Source organism: Tachypleus tridentatus, chromosome 11 (genome assembly GCF_004210375.1).
Source record: "Tachypleus tridentatus isolate NWPU-2018 chromosome 11, ASM421037v1, whole genome shotgun sequence".
NCBI lineage: Eukaryota > Metazoa > Arthropoda > Merostomata > Xiphosura > Limulidae > Tachypleus > Tachypleus tridentatus.
The window spans coordinates 62891717-62913117 of record NC_134835.1 but is presented as its reverse complement, the minus strand read 5'-3'; the positions used below and the strand labels follow the sequence as shown (position 1 = coordinate 62913117).

Genomic DNA, 21401 nt, shown 5'->3' with positions numbered 1-21401 from the left:
ACTACAATGAACATTACAAAGAAAACAAACATACTTGTGTTCTGACTTCGATGCTGTGATCTGGATTAGCTTCTACTAAGGTTTTAGTTGAAAATAAACCCAAATCTGAAAGAAAAAGTTTTATGGTTTTTCAAACTTAACAAGCACTTTTATAAAGAGTACATTAACTTACTCGATTCAAAACTAAATATTTCACGTAAGTTATAAAAATATTGAGAATAATGTTAATAATTTCTTACTTTATACAAAATAAATTTAATTGAAGTTTATTAATGATAGTAATTATAAAATGTACATAAAAAAAATTTGTGATAATATTATTCCACAACTTTTATTTGTACTAATAAAATAAAAGAACAAAATTTCTTAGGTTGAATCAATACTTCAATAATTCATTAAAAATGTTAAAAAGCATAAAATTTCAGTTGTATACTATTTTATATACATTTTTTTTATCTCTAAGTTTTCATGAAAATATATTACTATCTAAAAAAAACAAAACTGGCAAGTAATCTAGCACTGTTGAAATACCTCATCAATAAATCAGGCTGTTTTTATTTTCACGTTAAACACAAATACATCTATTTCAGTTTAACGAAATGAAATGTTTCTCCAACAGAGTTGCATCAACTCGCCATTTCCGATTTCAATAAGGGCAACTTTTATTGGTGGTCCAAGGGCCAGCTAGATACCCTTGAATTTCTTTTATTTTAAAACTTTAGTTTATATTGGGATAATCTCTTGTTATTCATTTCCTATATTACCTAACAAATATTCAATTAGCAGAAATTACACACAAGTATTGTTCCCACAATAAATAATGTTAACACCTGTTCTACCTGAATATCACCTGACAATTACTTATTGGTTTTTTTTCAAGAGAGGCTTTCAGGTTTTCCAAACTTCTTTGACAGGTTGACTGAGCATGTTTCTAGTTAAGATAGTTTTCTAAACCCAATTAATTTTTCATTATTCAAAACTCATTATCTCTAACTTACAGCAAAGGTACTACTCATATTAATCTCCATTTGTAAAAAAAATAACTCAAAATTTTTCATTTAATTTCAATCAAATTTGGTTCAAAAGGTGAATATCCCCATTCACCAATAGATTTGTTTTTGGTGAAGAAAGGTCAAAGGTCAAGGTCACATTACTATCAACCATGGAATTTTAAAAGTTCATCTGATTTTGATTTTTTTTTTTAAATAAAAGGTTTAATATCCTCTCAAAAAATAATTATTAACTTTTGGTGAATACAGTTCAAAAGTCAAAATCATCCTTGAGATCGACTACGTTTGGTGCAATGGTAGCAAATTATAATTTTTAAAAATGATCAAACTCTAGAATGGACCAAGATAGAAATAGGATCTAAATTTTTGAAAGAGTAAGTAATGTTTTTTGACGTAAATTTCATGTTGGTTACTGTTAAAATAAAAATAATGCAAATTAGTGCTTCTATAGTTTCTATTTATTACATGATCCTCTCTAGAATGATCAACTATTCCATGTATATTATGCACCTGAATTCTAAGCTTTCAGGTCCTATTTGTTTTTCCAAGATATTGGATTCTACATGAACAGGATATGTTGAGAATGAAAATGATCAGCACTTTATCGAAAGTGCAGACAAGTAAAATTTGAAACCAAGGAAAAACTGTATTTTACAGATGCCAACTGAAAATCTACCCTATGTTCCCACACATGTATTAAAATATAAAAGTGTTTTAAGTTAAAACTTTCTATAAATTATGGACTTGAAACTTAAGTAGCATGGCATTTCAATAAAATATTTAATGTTAGTCACTCAGACTTTTATTTGTGTGATATAATACTGTAATTAATGCTTCTGTTCTGTATTTAGGTGATTTAGCGTATACTAACTGTGATAATACTTGGTTGTGACTTTCACTGCTGTTGTAATTTAACATTACTTACATATCCTCTGCATGTTTTAAGATAGACCTTTGACTTAGTGGAATATGACATTGTGCCTGTAATTTTCTTTCTGTTTACCGTTGATGTTTATCTCCATTATTTCTTCATTAATCAACTTTTAAAAGTATACACCATCAATAAGAGTTGTAGTTACATATATTCCTTCTTCTCAATGTCTTTAGTATGACAACACTTTCACACTTTGGGGGTAATCTGATTTAGTTAATGTGTTAACTCATGGCTGTGGGTATCCTATAAATACCTGCAATATCCAAGTTAGGTATCTTAATAACCATTCTATGTGTTATTCTACCAACTACTAGTGATTGAACTGAGCACATGGACTGGCCTTGTTAGTATTTATCTTCATGCTGAAAGTAAGTTGTGTTGATACAGTCGATTGAGAGCTCTGCTATCATGGATGTTGTCAGGTGGGTGCATTCCTTGAGAGTTGAAGCTGACCATTATATCTTGATGGGTTATTGTGGTTGTTTTTATGATCTCTACAAAGTGAACCAATTCTTAACACATATTTTACCTTCTAATGGTTACATTTACACAACATCCAACAGAATGATGACATGGTGAACATTTGCAGTTGATTACAGGATACAACTAACAACCTTTTTTTGTGAATTTTAAACAAAACATAGATGTTTGAGATAGTACTGTAGTAGTTTGACAGTTTCTGTTCAAAGTCCCTTTTGAGCTTTCTTGGAGAGTTGGTTTATTTTTATCTCTCTTTCAGCAGTTAAGACTATCTTCTTGTAGTAACAATCTTGAACAGATCAAAGCTTGTTGGGTATTTATCTTTGCAGGATATTTAAGTGTCATTACCTTTATATGATGGTAAAGCCATTATGATATTACAAATATTTTGTGGGTAGTTTTTCTGTTAAGATAGTGTTACAGTAAAGTTCACTTCTCATGGCTTTTTGAATTAGTGAATTTGATTATGAATTCTCTTTTACTTCTGGTAAGCTGTTAAGTTATGTCTTCTGTAGATGCAGCTATGTCTAGGATGGATATTTTTATATATTTTAGGGCAAAATTAATTCACTTCATATTACACATTCTTTTGGTTATGCTAATTGTATTTAAGTTAATTATCATGTGTTTAGGCACATATGTAGTGTCAAAAGCAATCTTGATATTTGAATAGCTGTACACATTTTGATAAAAACTATGTTATCTGTTATATTATCTATCATTTGATAGAAATTGTTAGTATCATTCTGTCTTGCATTTATTTATAATGTAAAATTTGATCCTATCTTAAAATTAAGTTTTATTAACCTTAAGTCCTTTAGGAATTATGTTGTTTCTCTTTATGAAGGAAAGCACAAGGAATTTAGAAAGACTTAACCAGGTAATCATCTCAATGTCTTGAGCTCTATCAGGTCTTTAGGTGATCACAGTAAATTGTGGTGATCAGATGTCAATCATTTGAAGAAGTTTCTTTGCAGACTGCTACTATTTTGTTATTTAAGTAGCAATGGTTTAGCCTCCAAATTGAACCCTTCTTCAGGTCCAGAGAGTCATTTTCTCATTGTGTATTTTACAATACTCTGAAGCAGATCCTGGTGGAGAGCTTCTTAGTTTGATTTATTGTGACTGGCTGATTGGGTGGTGTGTTAATCCCATTTTTAGTACATAAATTAAAATTATATTAGTGTCTAATCCATGATATCACTTAATACTTTGTCTTTCTTTTTATTAGTAGTTCTTTATTTTTTTTCCAAGTTTCCAGAGTTACTTCTTATCCATGATATTGTATATTTCCCACTTAATTCTGTGTTCCCAAGAGGGCTTCAAATGTTTACCAAACTGCCTAAAAGTATTTTCTATGAAGATATCAATCATTATGTTAGCAACATATGATCACCTAAGTGCCAACCCCTTGAGAGATGATACATCTTCTAGATGTCACTATTAATATGTAAAACCACATCACATGTTTAGATCTTGGTTCACTTTGTACTGATAACTGAAACCACAATAACCTACAAGACACCAATTTGCTTCAGTGTAATCCATCTATTCACTCACATTCCAACTTCTGACACACTACATATACACTACTACCAGCTTGAAAGTGATAGAAATCAAGGAATATATCCAACTTACAGTTTACACAATACTAGAAATCACAATCTTCTATATCTACACAATCTACTTTTAACATGAAGATGTTACCAACAACAAGCCAAATCATACGTTCTCTACTATCATTAGTACATAGAAATTGCAACATGGAACACTTTAAAATAATGCCCCAAAACTCTCAGGAAGTCTCAGGATTTGGCTAATGTGTGTTGATTATACATTTATATTATGGTGATACAATACAAATAAGAACATAAACAAAGTCCATGAACCACCTGAATAGACAACACATGCAATTAGAATTAAACAAGCTTCCACATCTAAATGTGATTGTTATCAATATACAAATGAGTCATGAAACTTATGGATATGCATAAATAGCTCAACAATAAATCAAGCTGTTAAAGCAACCATAGACTGCCTAGTTTCCAGAATAAGACTTGTCAAAAAGATGAAGGAAGAAAAACAAATCACTATAACATTCATTGACAATGGATATCCAGAACACTTGACAAATAATAAAAGAAAAACTCCAAGAATAAGCAGGAAGAAAATTAGAAACAGCTATATTTCTCCATGTCAAAAGTCTCTCTTAAAAACATACAAAGGGTATGCAAACAGGATTCAGAAAGCAAGATACAATATTGTCACTGTTAGTACATAAACTATCCAAGACCAAATGTAGTAAAGAAAAACACAATTTAAAACATCCCTCATGAATGTGAACTCTCATACATTGGAATAAAGAAACCAAGAAAATATAGAACTGAGGAAAATTGGACATACACACTGTAATATGACCTATCTGCAACAGTCAGTAATACCACTGATGAATATTGTATGATAAATGGTAATAATACTAATAATTAGATATGAACCATATAATATAAAACATACAAAGGACATCCACATAACTGGTAAAACACTCAGTTAAACTAGCACACGTCAACAAACAGATATCCATCTGTACAATTAACACCCATTAGAACAGTGTACTAGTTTTTATATTAGGGAAACTTGCAATTGAACTCTGGCCACTAAAGCAACAGTTTTTAATCAGAACTTCCCTGAAGATGACAGAAGATTTTCAGCTAAACTGTGGAATAAAAACTAATTGATAATAGTATCAAGTAATTAATAAAAACATTTGTGACTAATTAATGACTTAAGTGATGTCGAGAAAACCCACTTGTAGAGAAATATATATGCAAAAACAGCTCGTTTGGGTTGAGAAAATATTTTACATAGAAGAGTGAACAACGTTTCAACCTTCTTCAGTCATCGTCAGGTTCACAAAGAAAGAGGTAACTGACCGGATGCTGACCACATGTTTGACATCAACATAACAAACCGTTGACTAACCTCATAATTAATAGATCCGACCGACAATTAAACACAGACGAGATACATTTACTTAACAAAAGACTCAACTTCGCAATAGCACCAAGGTACATTCCAACCATAGAAATCAAAACATGTTTAGAAGATCTAGCCAGGAGACTTGTGATACTTTCTACAGAAAACAAAAACAAGGAAACAACCAAAAACAACCAACAGATAGAAGACAACTTAGATAATTTTATTGACATCCAACAGCCAAAACTTCCCAGGTAAAATTACAAATTTATATTTTCCAGAAACACCTAAAAACAACATCTTAAACGATTTTTTCAAAGAATTTTCTCACAAAACCATCAACATAATTTCACAAAACAGAAAACTAAAGAACAACCTTACAAAAAGAGACATTAATTTCATTAAAAACCTAAAACAAGACAAAAACATAAAAATTCTAAAAGCAGATAAAGGTAACGCTATAGTCATAATAAACACGAATGAATACACCCAAAAAATGAAGAACATCTTATCAGACACGAACAAATTTAAACCAATATACACAAATCAAACAAATACACACGAGACGCAACTGAACAAATTACTACTACAAATGAAAAAAGCCAACACAATTTCACAAACACTTTATTCCTACCTACATAAAACTGACTCACACACACCACAAATATACGGCATCCCCAAACCTCATAAACCAGATTGTCCATTACGACCAATAATGTCCACATATGAATCGTTTAATTACAATCTTGGTAAATACATAGCATGGGCATTCTCAAAATATGTAACATCAGCCAGCTCATTCATCAAAGACTCTTTTAATTTCAAGTTAATCAACTTAATCATAAAGCCCTAATGGCCAGTTTCGATGTTATATCCCTCTTTACAGAAGCTCCAACCGCTGAAGTCTGCAAGATAGCATTAGAACTCTATATCCGAGACCCTAACCCAACTATAGACATTCCCAGTAACCAATTAGCAACCCTCATAGAATTCACCACGATAAAGACAAACTTCATGTTCAACAACCACAACTATATACAAACAGATGGCCTAAGCATGGGTAACCCAGTATCACCAGTTCTAGCCAATATTTTTATGACACAAGTTGAAACACAAGCAATTAACACAGCATTACATCCACCACTATACTGGTACAGATATGTAGATGACATGGTTGCAGAATTCAAATCTACAGAACACATACTTAATTTTTTTCAATCACATTAACTCTATACATCCCAACATTAACTTCACATGTGAACAGGAAGAAAGCAATCAAATATCATTTCTTAACCTCAAAATTACAAGAACCGACACACAATTCAAAACAGAAATCCACTGAAAAATCACCCATACTGGACCATACATTCCTTGGGACTCAGCACATGATACAAAACAAAGACTCAACATACTAAGAAACCAAAAAACACAGCCATAAAACTATGCTCAACAGATAAAATTAATGATGAATTAGACAAAATAAGACAATATTTCATCAACATCAATAAGTTTCCTCCACAAACCGTAGAAAACATTATATGCACGCACCTAGACAGAAAGCAAAATCAACCAACAAAAGTAAATATATCTCACAAATCAAAAAATCACGAAACCATATACTGCTGTATACCATATATTATTGACAGCAGCAGTAAAATAACCAACATTTGGCAAAAACTAGTAATAAAATATGACATTCCAGTTAATACTAAATTTATTCAAAAACAAGTCACAAAACTGAGGTCTATACTATATAAAAACTACACTGACAAACACCACACCAACATTATTTATAAAATACAATGTGATAACTGCCACGACTTCTATTTTGGAGAAACAAGTAGAAAAATGGAAACCAGATACAAAGAACATAAAAAGTCACCTTCACACATTTTCGAACACTGCAAGTCAAACAAACACAACATAACCATAGAAAACACTCAAATACTAAATGAAGAAACAAACATAAACAAATGCAAAATTAAAGAAGCCTTATTTATACAACAACTTAAACCCAAAATAAACCAATATAAAGGAACGCCTTTATACCTATATTAATATAATAAAATAAATAAAATTATTTATTCAAACATCTAACACTGCCCTCTACATTCTGACACTCAGTTACACAACCCCTTTCAAACATGTGGTCAGCATCCGATCAGTTACCTCTTTCTTTGTGAACCTAACGATGACCAAAGCAGGTCGAAACGTTGTTTGCTCTTCTATGTAAAATATTTTCTCAACCCAAACGAGCTGTTTTTGCATATATAATGACTTAAGTGATTACATAAACTGGTAACTATTACAATCACTGTAGATACTAATGAAAGTATTATAACCTATACCGCATCCTTCATGTGTTCCTCTAACAATGGTTTGCAGCACATACAAAACAAATGAGGTTTAGTTGTGTCTTGAATTAGTATCAGCAATAAAAACTATTTATCCAGATTAAATACTATAATAATATCATGAAATAAAAGAACAAATGTGTGTTACAAATAATTATGATCTTATGTACAAGAACAACTTGAATCAGTAGTAAAATATCATGCAGTACTTACCCAACTTCAGAACTGTAGCAATATTTCGAATCACAGAAATGGGGTGAGTAAGGCAGAAGTCTTGGAGCTGAGGAGAGAAAGCATCTTTCCTGCTTTCCAACTGAGGAGCAAAATTGATAGAAAGTTCAAAAACTAATCAATGGTGACTTTACAAATTTGATATAACATTAATTAAATAAAAATTGACAAAAATATTTAATAATAAATACAGCTGATATATGATGCTGACAAGCAATTCTTATATCATATCAAATCAGTCAATACTAAATATTATATTTCCAAAAATAAGGTGATGAAAACATTTGAAAAAAACAACAATGTAGGTACTAACTTGTACAGCAATACATCTTATTGGGAGAAAAAAGAAAAATATGAACAAGAGAAAACTTGATCGAAAAGTAGTAGAAGATTTAAGAATAAGTAATTTTTTGTGGACTGAAAAATTTTGATGGAGAATGCACTTTCAAACAATATAGTTATATTTCTAACTTCAATAAAAAGTACACACACACACACACACACACACATATATAAATGTAGTTTCCTTTAAGAAGGTGTTCATTGAAAACATGCAAAGATTACTGATAAGAAAAATATACATGTACATTTTCAAAAATAAAGTGCAATAAGTTATGGTAAACTTAAAATCCAAGTCAATACGAGTCGTACAGCTTTATTATATTACAAATGTATAAAAAAAAACAATACATATTTCTACTTACAAAGACACTTGGTGTGGGCGGGAGTAATTCTTTAACAGGCAGTGAGGAAGGAGCCTCAGGTGGTGGCACTAGTGGACAGAGTTCCCATTTAATGAGAAATGAGGTCATGCCATTTCTGGTCAATTCCTTACAGGTAGCCATCACTTCAGATGCACTCATACCAATAGTAGGAGTAACAGGATGTTTAGGCTCTGGCAGTTTTTCAACTATCACTTGAGGGTCTAAGAGACTTTTATGCACGTCTGGCTTTTTGGTATACACATGCTCACTGAATTTTGTCTGTTGCAGTAACCTACTTGCTGATCCCCGATCTGTAACCTGGTCTTGAAATGATTCAGGTTTGAACAAACTAACTTGAGCATTTGGTATATCTTCTGAAACCTTCAAATGATCACCATCAATTTGATGGTTTATGTGCTGTTCACCCACTAAGTGCACCAAAAAATCCTCAGCCAATGAGGTTCTTAAGTCTGTCTGGGGTAACGTGGCCTTGAGAGTAAAATTAGTTGTTTTAGTAGTAGCTATTGCTCTTTCATGTGGACTCCTGACACTATCTTCTGCTTGTACGTGTTCCTGTAAATTAAATATTTATTCTCTTAACAACAAATTCAATGCCATTTGCCTGTTTCTGATATAGTGGAGACATGCCAGGATACTGAGAAACTCACAAATTGAAACAAAGATGCTGTTAAATATATTGTTAAATCTTTAAGATTGATTGTTTTAATAATTCCACATAAAGTGTTTAATAATCTATACCAGTTAGACTTACTTGCTGATGAACTCCTGGTGTTCCAGAAAACCCTCCCAGAAGTCCTGGTTTATAGATAGAGATTGGACTAATTCCAGAATGGTGAGAGTGAGATGGTTTAAATGATTTGGAGTCTATAACAGATTGTTGCTGTTCATTAATCACTGATGAAACAAGGTTTGACCCATGAGATGGATACGTGTGAGAAAAGTTATTTTCTATTGGCCACAGGGTGGATGGTATCATCTTGGTATATACTGTGCTTATCCTAGTCAAGCCTTCACCATCTGATGTGTAGGGTAATAAACTATTTGAGCACCTACTTGGGGAGGTCGTTACTACTGCCTCACCTGTAGACTCGCACCTCTGTGAAGAATAAAATAAAATGGAACTCAAAAACATGTCTTACATTCAGAGAAAAAAGTGAAATGTGTATCTGCTAAAATGTAATTTAACAGATAAAATTCCAGTATTTTTCATAAAATGTCAACCAAAAATTGCATATAATAACTATGTAAGTAAGCTTCATTAACAGCTACAGCAGTCAGTTCTGACAGAATTTAAAACCAATAGTTTTGTAACTATGCAACATCAATTAGTAACTTAACATCTTTAAAATGGTCTGCTGAAACAGGAGCATAGATTTTTTTACACCTGATGGATGGGGGATGATTTTTGCAACAACTTATGTGGACTGTTCAATTTGCAAATCGGTAATCTCTGATTACATGAACCTGAAAGCTGTAAACATGCAGTCACAGACTAATCTTGTTGCCACAATACTTGCATGTATACTTAGGCCTACTGACTAATACTTACGAACTTTCGCTTAGATCGAAAAGCTTAGAAGCACACCTATATTAAAGATGTACATTTCGGCTACTGTAAAAGCCTACATCATGGCCTAATTATGTAACTCACTTGGTAAGAGCACGAGAATCACAAGAACAAACACACAATTTGTAGGCCTGTGATGTAATAAAACAATTCAACAGACCAAACTATAGGGGGGGATGATTGTATGCACCATACCCCCTACCTAAAATGAAGGGGGGATGTAAACCCTCCATCCCCCCCCCAGGATCTATGCCCCTGTTCTGAAATATAGCCATTCCCATTAATGAATGCTCAGAGAATTACACGTTAATACCAAAAGAAAAGAATAAGAATTAATAAGACATTGGCAAATGGGCAACACTGCCCATTGTCTTTGAGGTTTTGATGAACTTGTCTCAAAACAAATTTCCATTTTCAAAGTCTATTAAATCAGTATAATAAATTTACATTGATGTTAAAACAAAATTACACACTGGGTTATCTGTGATGTGCCTATCACAAGTGTCAAAAACCATTTTCTAGTATTATAAGTTCTAAGACCTACCTGAGAAGAAATAGTAATTTCTCCACTAGCACTTACAGGAGTTTGTATCAAATGTAGAGGTAATTAAGTATAATAGTTAGCAAAGCAATTTATTACATAATTTTTGTAATATTTTCATTGACCTATTCAACTTTAAATTACATCATTCAAATTTATCACCAATTAAGTTTGTTATTACTCAGGACTATTTGCATAACAATACTTTTCACATTTTTTTTAATATTCATATAATTCTAAAGCATGCTTGCAAGATATCTAACTGGAGAAGTTTTTTTAAACTGCTTTTAAGACACTTGTATATCTAATACAACATGAATCAGTTGTAACATTTTTTTACTTGTAATACTACTTCTGAAAAGTTTAGGTTTTGCAATATTCTATATTTAGAAAAAATCAAATGAAAAATAAGCACTAGATTTATTTAAAAAATGTTTTGTTAGAAGAAATATATTTTCCACATTTACAAAACAGTGAAAATTGCAGTTAGAATACAAAAAACGTAATTATGAAAATAACAGTTTTATTTTCTTACAGTAATGTGCGAGTATCCACATGCCATCTTCATTTTTTTAGTAACTGTATTGTGGTAATGGTCATCTTCATTATTCCACTTAAGTTTTGAACTGCTTTGATTCACCATACTCAATTCATTTGGTGAAACCTAATTATGACAAACAGACCTAATTTTGTTATGAATGACAAAAACATTAAACAACACTGAACAAAAACAACCTATTTTTTACCCCATTTAAGCCTTAGAAGAACATTACTTGTTTCTTTTTATAGTTTAATTGCTGAAAATATTCATAATTATTTCTCTAAAATAAAAATGCATGTATATATAATACAGATAACTTAGCTATACTAAAACAGTCAAAACTTAAAACACAAAAAATAGTTTGTCATAAACAAATAAAACAGAATTAATAATAACATAATAGCAGAAATAATTTGTTTTACAAATGTAAACACATGATCTTTAAGAATATTTTGAACAAAATCATGATAGTACCTGATGCTGATGATTCATCAAGTTTTTCTGTTTATATGTTAGACACACATCACTATCCTCAATGTATGGCAGTTGTCTTGGGCTATAAATAAATCAAGCTTTACATACAATAAGTAAAAACATCAAGTATGAAAATCTTTTTTAATGTGTAAAAGTATTCTGCAAGTGTATAAAAAATAAATCGGGTGTAGTTTCATTAATTTTATCCCAAAAAGTATAAAAAGTATATATGCATTCCTCCTTTTAGTTCAGTAAGTCTCAGGTACTATAATCTTTTTTATCGTAGCTCTTACAACACTAAGACTGGTGTTATTTAGTAGCACTTGATGACAGTACAAGAGGTATTCACTCTGTGTTCCTGGAAATGCTATTTATAGAGAAATGTCTAATAATGAAACCAATATTACCCTTTAACTGATATTATAAGTTGGAGTTATGTTCTTGGGGAGCAAGTTTTCTTACATAAATGGTACTGTACTTGTCTGAAGTTACATAAATATATTTATATAATGGCATAAATAATGAATTAAATAGAATGCATACATAATATTTATATAGCATGCTTGATTAGATTGAATAAAGATACCTGTTGGGAGTTGGTGGGTGGTGTAATTTAGATGAACATGCAGATGTCTCCTTAGTCAAATACAATTGGAACTAGGTGACAATGCTCCTCTTTTTGCAAAAAAATCACATCAAAAGTCTGCTATACCAAAACCTTTTCTGTGTTGGCAAAGTTATTTATAACATTCTTTGTTTTCTGTTAAAAGTCAACTCATTAAGTAGCATCACTCTCTTTTCTGGATCATTTTCAGTAAACACAGCCAAGGCCTTGTCAATGTGATGAAATTCTTCAGACAGTAACTTTATGGTTAGGTTAACTGGGAAGGTGCATCAACTACATCTTCTTTCATTGCTTTTTCCTTGGTTTTGTGTGCTTCCAACAAAATTAAATCCTCATTAAACAATGGTTCTTTATGCAATTCAAGCAACTCTACTACATCTGACTCTAAGTCCAACTTCATAAACAAGCCCTACAATGTTTTGTCAAACCACTCCCATACTCTACTCGAATCAGTGAAAGCCATTTACACATTCAGGCCAGATACTGCACCAAGAAATTTTCAATTTCCTTTGTGAAACTTCCTCCTGTAAGGCCTGTATGTTATTAATGGTATTCTCAATACTGTAGTTGTGTCAAAAATCTCTAATAATTAACTTTTCTCTCATTACCAAGTGCACTGTCTAATGTGTGTGTGTGGATGAGTTGCTTGAATGGACGTAAATAATGTGCCTCGAAGGAGGCTATAATCTTTTTGTCCCTTGGCTGCAGCAAGCAAGTGATGTTTGGTGGAAAAAAAGTAACTTGTATATTTTCAGACAAATCACCAAGTTTCACTGGATATCCTAGAGCATTATCCAATAGAAGCAGTGCTTTATAGAGTAGGTTTTTGAAAAGTTGGTTGTGCACTTTTACTTATCTTTAAATATGAAATTTGTTATACTGTATTTATTAATTTAATATACATCAACAATGAAAGTACAAAACAACAAATAAAGGAGCAATGAATGTTGAGGACCTACTGTAATTACACTGTCATGGTTGTTTTTGCATACAAGTTTTGGTGTAAACTTATTAGCAAAAAATTCATACCTAGGCCTAAATATTTTTATATTCCTGATGGACCAGTGAAGTCTTATAGGCAAGAAAAATAAGCTGTACAAATAAAATGCATTTTTTTTTATTATTATTATTCCCGATGAATCGATAAGATTCTATAGGTTAGAAAGATTGCACTGTTCAACATAAGATATACTTTTGTTTTTATTCTTCACAGATCAAAAGAAATTCTACATGCAAGAAAGGTTGTACTGTGCACAACAATTTTTTTTTTTAATTCCTGATGGACCAATTGGGTTCTATACATTTAACACCTGAGCTAGCACTTTTTCTCTACTTCTATTGGTAGGAAGAACTACCACTTACTTTGCATTTGTAACTCATTTTACAAAAATTGTACTTTTTTCCCCAATTTTTTGAAAACAAAAAATATTACACCATACTATAGATACTAACTCATAAATACTTGGAAAACAGGCTTTTGTGACAGCATGCAAATGATCAGATGTGGATTTTGTTATAATTTTTAATTCTAAATGCCTGTAGCCTCCAAATAGCACAAAACAATTACAGACAAGAATGTCTTGTTCCATTTGGAGTATGGACTAAGTACATAGTCTATGTTTTGGGTTTATATTATGGATTCATTGAATTTAGGTATTTTACTTGTAGTTACCATTTTATTTGGAAAGCATATATCCATTTATTTAATAAACTTGAATCTACAAGACTTGGATTTCCTTTACATTGAGTCTGACTGACATTGCTTTTTTACTTTATCCAAAACTAACTCTTGGACTACACACTTTAGTTTTACAGCTAAATAAAATACTTTTTTTTGTATAGATCCCCATAGGTGTAAACTACCATTAATAGACAGTTGGCATTATAACTAACAGCAGCCCACTAATTTTTGATATGCTGCATACTGGCTGAAAAAGAATGCATTAAATGCACTTACCTGATGTTCCAGTGAGCTAAAACTCCCTTGGATGCAATATACCTAGCTTATTATGTTTCGTAAATCAAAAAAGTGCAAACTTGTACTTTCAATCTTCTTACAAAATATTTCTTTATACTGAAATATACTAAATTAATGCTTATATTCCTTTATTTACCAGTATAGTTAAAAAATTACTGACATCTCTTAACTTCTTTAGTGTTAAAATTGTGGTTTACATGCTCTTACAAATCACAAAACCTGGCACTGGAAAGCCCTGAAATGTAACCCTCCAAGGGCAAGTCGGTCTTAGACACCACATGCATTTAAAGATCTTAAAAATTCAACTGAACTACCACAAGTACATCATTTTTATCCTAAGTAATCACAGTTCATGGGATTGGTTTCCTTCTCAGTCATAACATTAATTAAGTGGTAAATAAATACTGTACCTTAAATACGTAACTGCTTCTCCTATACAATTTTTGTAGATATGTAGTTATCTAACTGTAATTAATTATTAATAGAAATATTATTTCATAAGTCATTAATCTGCATTTAAATAATAAAACTGATATTCTGCAATGCATATAGAATTTTAAGTCGCATAACATTTGAAAAAATATTGGTTGAAGACTAACCTCTGCAAGCTGCTTGGTATGGTACTCATAAGTTTTTCCTGTAGAAAGTGAATTCGTGCTGCCAAATTTGGATTTACTGACCCTACAAGAAGAATGTCACAATAAATTAATTGTATATTGGACTAATGCAGTAGTTTTTGTTTTTTCCTTACACAACAGACAGTACCAAAACCTTTATAAAAGTTTTAACAAACCAATTTTAATATCAGATTAATAAGTTTTTAATAATTAGGAAATATTGCAAAGTACTAGATACTGAAAACAGATTTTTAATCTGGATCTTTTTGATACATATTGTTTTGACTTATTGTAAGTTAATGCACTTCCAAACTAAACCCTAAATAATTAATTAATAAATATATAACTCAATCTCACAGTTATTTATATTTTTCCCCTTATATTAACTTCTTAAAAGAAAAATTTAGCTAAAGCTGCAGAGATCAGTTATTTATCATCTAAATTTGCAGACCATGAATCATCCTCATAAACCAAAGATGTTCAAAATACCCAGATATTATACCTACAACCACAAAACTCAAAAATCATAGGCAGGGTTCCTTAAAGTGGTCACCATCAACACACTGGCACCTATGGTAAAGGTGGCTTATGCAACTAACCACCCTATGCCTAGTAACAAGTGGAAATTACAATCTCGTTCTTTTTTAAGATTTTGTTTTCTAATAATTGTATTATAAAAAGTTGATTATACATTGAAATTTCCTAAATACAAAGTTTCAATTATAAATTTATATTTAAGAATTTAGGGGTCATTGACAACTTTAAAAATTCACCAAAGGGTCAACAACTGCAAATAGTTTTAGAAATTATGAAAACTGAATTTCTATAATAAATAAGTTATTAACCTATCACATGTATTAGAGGTGTTATCTGGCCCCATTACCTAAAAATGTCTCTTTTCACAGATCATGAACAAAATTTACTTTAATAGACTCAATTTTCCTCAACATCTTTACTCCCCCCCCCCCAATTATTAAAAAAACAATAAATTACAGTCACTATAATTAAAATTCTGTTCATAATCCTCCAACCACAGTGTGCACTATAACACCATTTTTCTGCAATTCTATTAACTAGTGAAAATATCATCTTAAATGCATAAGAAAATATTTCTACAATAACAGATTAAATATTAAATTAAAAAAAAACAATCTTTTTTATAAGCATCACTATCATTAGTAATTTAGTGCTTTGTTCAAATAGTATTATGTATAGTAAACATTTTAAGAACTTTGTCTACATGACATTAAGTAATACCAATAATGTTATATGTCTGTTATATGTGTATTATGACTGAAAAGAGTTTTATTTAGATCTAGATTTGTATACTAAAAATATTATTGAATCTAGAGGTTGTCTGTATATTTACCTATTTTCCAAATCTTTGCATTCTACGATTTTCCACATTTTGAAAAAGATCACCTTTTACAAGAAAATTAATTAATAAATCTTGCAAGCCAACAATTTACATGATTAGCTTACATTATAACATACTAACCTTTACTTCTTCCAGCATTAAGATAACATTTCACTGCATCATGAAGTTGGTTACAGCTTTCATACAGAACACCAAGGTTAGTCCAAGCTGGGGAATAGCCATGATCTACCTGGATTGCACAGCTATATGCTCTTAAGGCATCCATAGGCAGATTCTGCTGTTGGTACAAAACCCTGAAAGTACATGGACAAACCTGTGTGAGCAATTGAAAGTAAATAAAAATATACTTTTGTAAATCAGTAAGAAACGTTTACAGTAGAGAGAGAAATTATGTTATATATCAATGAAACACTGAAAAACTTTTCACAGTAAATACAAAACACTCTTAAAAAGATGATTATAAAACATCCAATGTACAAAATTATTTCGATATTGGATGCTGCATTCTACTGGAATCATAAACTTCACCCAATCAGAAAATAGAAGGATTCCGAGTTTCCCCAACCCCTCCCACACATACCTAAATCTTTCTTCTCTCACCATACTGTATTACGTCCATAACAGCTTTTCAAAATTCCACAATCCTAATTAGCCTATCAATCATAACAGTAATTATAATTATTACTACTAGTATTATCTAATCATATTTTTTACAATGACCTCTGTACCATTTATTTGTTTTACAATATAGTTTTAAAAAACAAGTACCCAAGATACTTAAGTTATTAATTTATCAAATAAATTATGCTATTTTAAGATGCACAATGGGAGAAAAAATTACACATCTGTATAAAACACAAAAAATTCAAAACAACAAAAACGTATTCAAAGCTTTATAACTTCTCTTCTATGAAAGGAAAGTCGTCAAATTCAAAAACAGTGCAAATCAAGTTTAAGAAAAAACTTGCCCTAGTGAAAACCAGGCGTCAGCACTAGGCTCTGGTTGTTCGGCTGGCTTGTGAGATGGGGAAACATCTTGCCCCTTCCCACAGCTGCCGTGATAGTTCCCCTGGAGACACAGGTTGTGATCGGATGGAATCTCTTTCTCACGAGGACACTTTAATTGATGTGGGACTTGGACCTGCCCTTGGGGTTTGTCCTGTAGCTCTTCAAAAATATGATGCATCCACTCTAGAATCACCCAAAACGTAAGATTAGCGCCAAAACGTGTACTGACAAAATAAATATTAATTGCGTGAAAAGAAAGTGCTCATTTAAACTTGTAAAATTAATATTTCTGAAGTGAGTTACTCAAAGCTTTTAAATGTTAAGTCAGAAGCTAACATAATTCTAAAAAAGCTAAAAAGATAAAAATGTATAAAAAATAAATAATGTCAATGAGTTTCCCCACTCCAAAAAAAAAAAAATGAGGCATGTATAATATGTCGAATTATCTGTACTGATACTTTACATGAAAAATTAAAGATCCATTAAATTACGTATCCTTATAGTTACTTGAACAAATGGAAAAATTAAAAACTAATTTCTGTATTCTAGAATTAATTGACAAGTTATAATATTATATCAAAAGACAAAGCTTACCCAACTAAAATCTTGAACGTCTCAGCTTACACCTATAAACAAAGGCTTTCCTCCAAGTTTCATACAATCTCTTCTATAAAAAAAAAAAAAAAAAGCAAATTGTACATGGAAATAACAAAGATGAAACGTCTTGATGCAAGTTTGTTTTAACTGGTCATGAATATCTTATTTCAGTAAAATACATTATCATATCAGCAAACATAAAAATGGGTAGAATCTTTTCTCTCATAAGCCTTTTTATATTTGATCTATTAAAATTGCTAACTGCCATTGTTTTTTTATATTTATTAATTTGAAGTTTAAAATTCTAAGTCAAAGAGTACAACTTTTACACTTAGATTACTTGGCACAACAGTTATAAACATAGGTCATAGTTAATAACATAAAAGATTAAGGAGATAAAATGATCAAGATTAAAAAAGGAAATTAGCAAAACAGTCAAGAAATGTAGAGCTGAAAGTTTGCACTTGATAAAAAAACAAAAAACTGAGCACTTCTTGAAACCATTAAGCCATGGGCTGAAAAACAGGAAACTAGAATATTTTGTAAAGGACTTGAAAAACTCAATTCTATAAATCTGGACTAAGATAATGCAGTCAGCTAAGTTGTTTGTCATAAATACATGTGCTTATGCAATCCTTTCTGGTTTTTAAATAAAATATATATACTCCTTTTGTGACATTAGAAGATATTTTGTTTTTAAAGTTAAAATGAAAATAAACATCTCTATACACATTTAGATAAACTAGAAATATGAAAAATGTTATGTCTAAAGTCTTGTACACACAACACACTAGTACTTACATAATTTGAAGTGTAAGTTACAGTTACCTAAATCAGCTGGAACATAAAACTTGCTTTATTATGCACACCAAGGAAAAAAATTAAAATGTTCTAGTGTACAAAACACTGTTTGGAAAGTTTACCAAGTTTAAAACCCTGAAAATGTTGATAATATATGTTGATAAGTATAAATAAAACATCTGTAGAGACTAAAAATCCAAGTACATTTGAAATGCTTAATCATACAAGACCAGATGTATTTAGTCTTAAATTAAGCTCAGCTCCAGATTAAGGAAGTGGGGAAGTATCATCACCACAGCATGACTCGTTATTACAGATCTTTTTAATGACATGTTCCACAGGAAATGAAGCCTATGTAACCCAGCTAGGAACTAAGCATAATTCAGATTTAATAGTGACTCTGACACACACACTTCTCACAGATGCATACACCAAACTTGCACAAGATTTGGGGGAAATAAGGGGTTACTTACACCAATTTTCTGGTTCAAAACCTTAATGCAGGAAATACACTTAAGTAAAAAAAATCAGAATGGAATGAAAATTGCTTTTAGTTGTAAGAAGATTTTTGATATACTTGTCATAATCTAACATCATTAGTCAAGTTTACATTTGTTTTAGATTCATTCAAATTTACGTATATCTTTTGCTTTACATTTAAAGTTTTTTGTTAAACACAAACCTGCACAAAACCACTAGACTCAGTAATGCAAGATTTACTTAATCTTCAAATTTGTTTTCTATTAAAACGTAATATATGTTGAAATACTCAGGTAGTTCTTTCTGAAAACACCGTTTGTTTGTTTTTTATAAAATGAATCTCTTCTTTTTCGCAGGAAAGATAAATCGTTAAATCGGATAGGTTTAAAAACTTGTCTAATACTTTACACCAAGGTAGTTTTATTTAACTCTTAAAGTGCCTAAATGTGTATGTGTGTGTTGATACTTGTACATTAATGACGCATTTTTATTTCTATCCCGGTCCTTGACTGGTAATCTAGCCTTTCAGACAACAAATGCACAAGTTATTGATAACAGGTAAATAAATTATACGAAACAACAATAACATTACTTAATTATTCTGACTAATTCTAACTGAAACAATTTGGTAAATAAAACTTTTGTTTTACTGAATTTCTTTCTCATCAAGAATACAAAAATATATGGCTTGGCCAATAAAGTTGACATTTTGAAATGTTCTACTGAAAAAGCATTAGGTTAGACTAACTACCACGATAAAACGATAAAACTTCCCATTCCCATACTCTCCCTAGTATTAACACTAAGCCACCTGAGGTCATGACCTTCTAGAGGTTTGCATTTCAACTGTTACACTTACCTCTGCTACCCCCAGTACCACATAAGGTGTGCATCTCCAACTGGGCAATAAATCAGGTTGTCAGTTAACTATTCAGGTAAACCTGTTTTGCTTCAACAGCCAAATGCACCTGCTTTGTCATCTTAAGTAATGTAACATATGACAGTTGGCAAAATATTTGTTCAATGACTAGCTTTTGCTATTTTTAACTAATAATAATTAATTGGCTACAATTAATAGTACAAAACGTAATTTATTACAGCAGAAAAAGTATATATTTTATATAAAAGTGGAGAAATTTCAAGTATCCTACTTCATCTTAGAATATTTGTGTGTTCACAAGAATGTTCATATATCAGGACTTACAAGGAGTACAGAAACATATAAACTAAAATCACTAATTCTAGTAATGTTAACAATATACTTAGCCTAGAAGGTCCGACAGAAATAGTAATTACAAATAACAACCTTTTACTGTCCAACAAACAGTGATATTACAAGAATGTTAATGTTTGTGAACACTAGTTTACTCGTGTCGTACATAAAATTTTAAGATCTTTTTTTGCTCAAAATAACAATGTCGTTATACTTAAAAAATAAAATAAAAATGGTATAGCGACTGATAGCGGTTGGAGAAAGAGGCACGAACAAAAAAAATCACTCGGTTTGTTTAGAATTATAACGTTCACTAGGTTAAAACAGAAAATGGAGACAACAGCTGTTGCTCTTTGAATGAAGCATGTTACTATACAAATGATACACAAATATGGAAATTATATCTTCACAACAATTTATGCATAGCTCTCGTTCGATCAATCATACAGTAGATGAGCTCACGAATAATTTCCGGATAAGTTCTAATTTTTTCCCCGTATATAACAAAGAGTCCCAACAGAAAAATACAGTAATAAGGATACGTACAACATATTCCGTTTGTACAACTATGTTAGAATTCGCTTTATCATTATTAGAATAGTTTATCACGAAATGTGTTATAACACCCAATCGAACTTTTTTAAAAAGAGTTAGATAATCTATCCACTTTTACTGCAAAATTAGGTCATTTGTTAACTTGTCGCCACAGAAACAGTGGCTGTTAAATAGTTCAACTACAGACTGACTAATAAGCATACCGGATATACGGGTAATTTGGGCAATTAAGTATTTTCCCACGAATAATATAAAACATTGTTTAGGCCTCGTTCATCAACTTCAAAAACGATACTTCATTACTTTTAGTTTTCTCTAC

The 21401-nt window shown here is 31.0% G+C and overlaps 1 protein-coding gene across 10 annotated transcripts in view; it reads right to left on the bottom strand.

The window, feature by feature from the left end:
- Positions 1-21401, bottom strand: part of LOC143232297 (lysine-specific demethylase 6A-like) — a 124793-nt gene that overhangs the window by 21722 nt on the left and 81670 nt on the right. For all 10 annotated transcript variants that reach the window (XM_076467533.1, XM_076467528.1, XM_076467536.1 and 7 more), the window contains exons 2-11: positions 18031-18103; positions 17397-17619; positions 16549-16721; positions 15033-15114; positions 11831-11912; positions 11351-11479; positions 9459-9803; positions 8687-9259; positions 7965-8064; positions 35-105 (exon numbers count right to left, since the gene is read on the bottom strand). In XM_076467533.1, coding sequence (XP_076323648.1) covers positions 35-105; positions 7965-8064; positions 8687-9259; positions 9459-9803; positions 11351-11479; positions 11831-11912; positions 15033-15114; positions 16549-16721; positions 17397-17614 — 1773 coding nt within the window. In that variant the 5' untranslated portion in view covers positions 17615-17619; positions 18031-18103. The remainder of the gene's footprint in view (positions 1-34; positions 106-7964; positions 8065-8686; positions 9260-9458; positions 9804-11350; positions 11480-11830; positions 11913-15032; positions 15115-16548; positions 16722-17396; positions 17620-18030; positions 18104-21401) is intronic.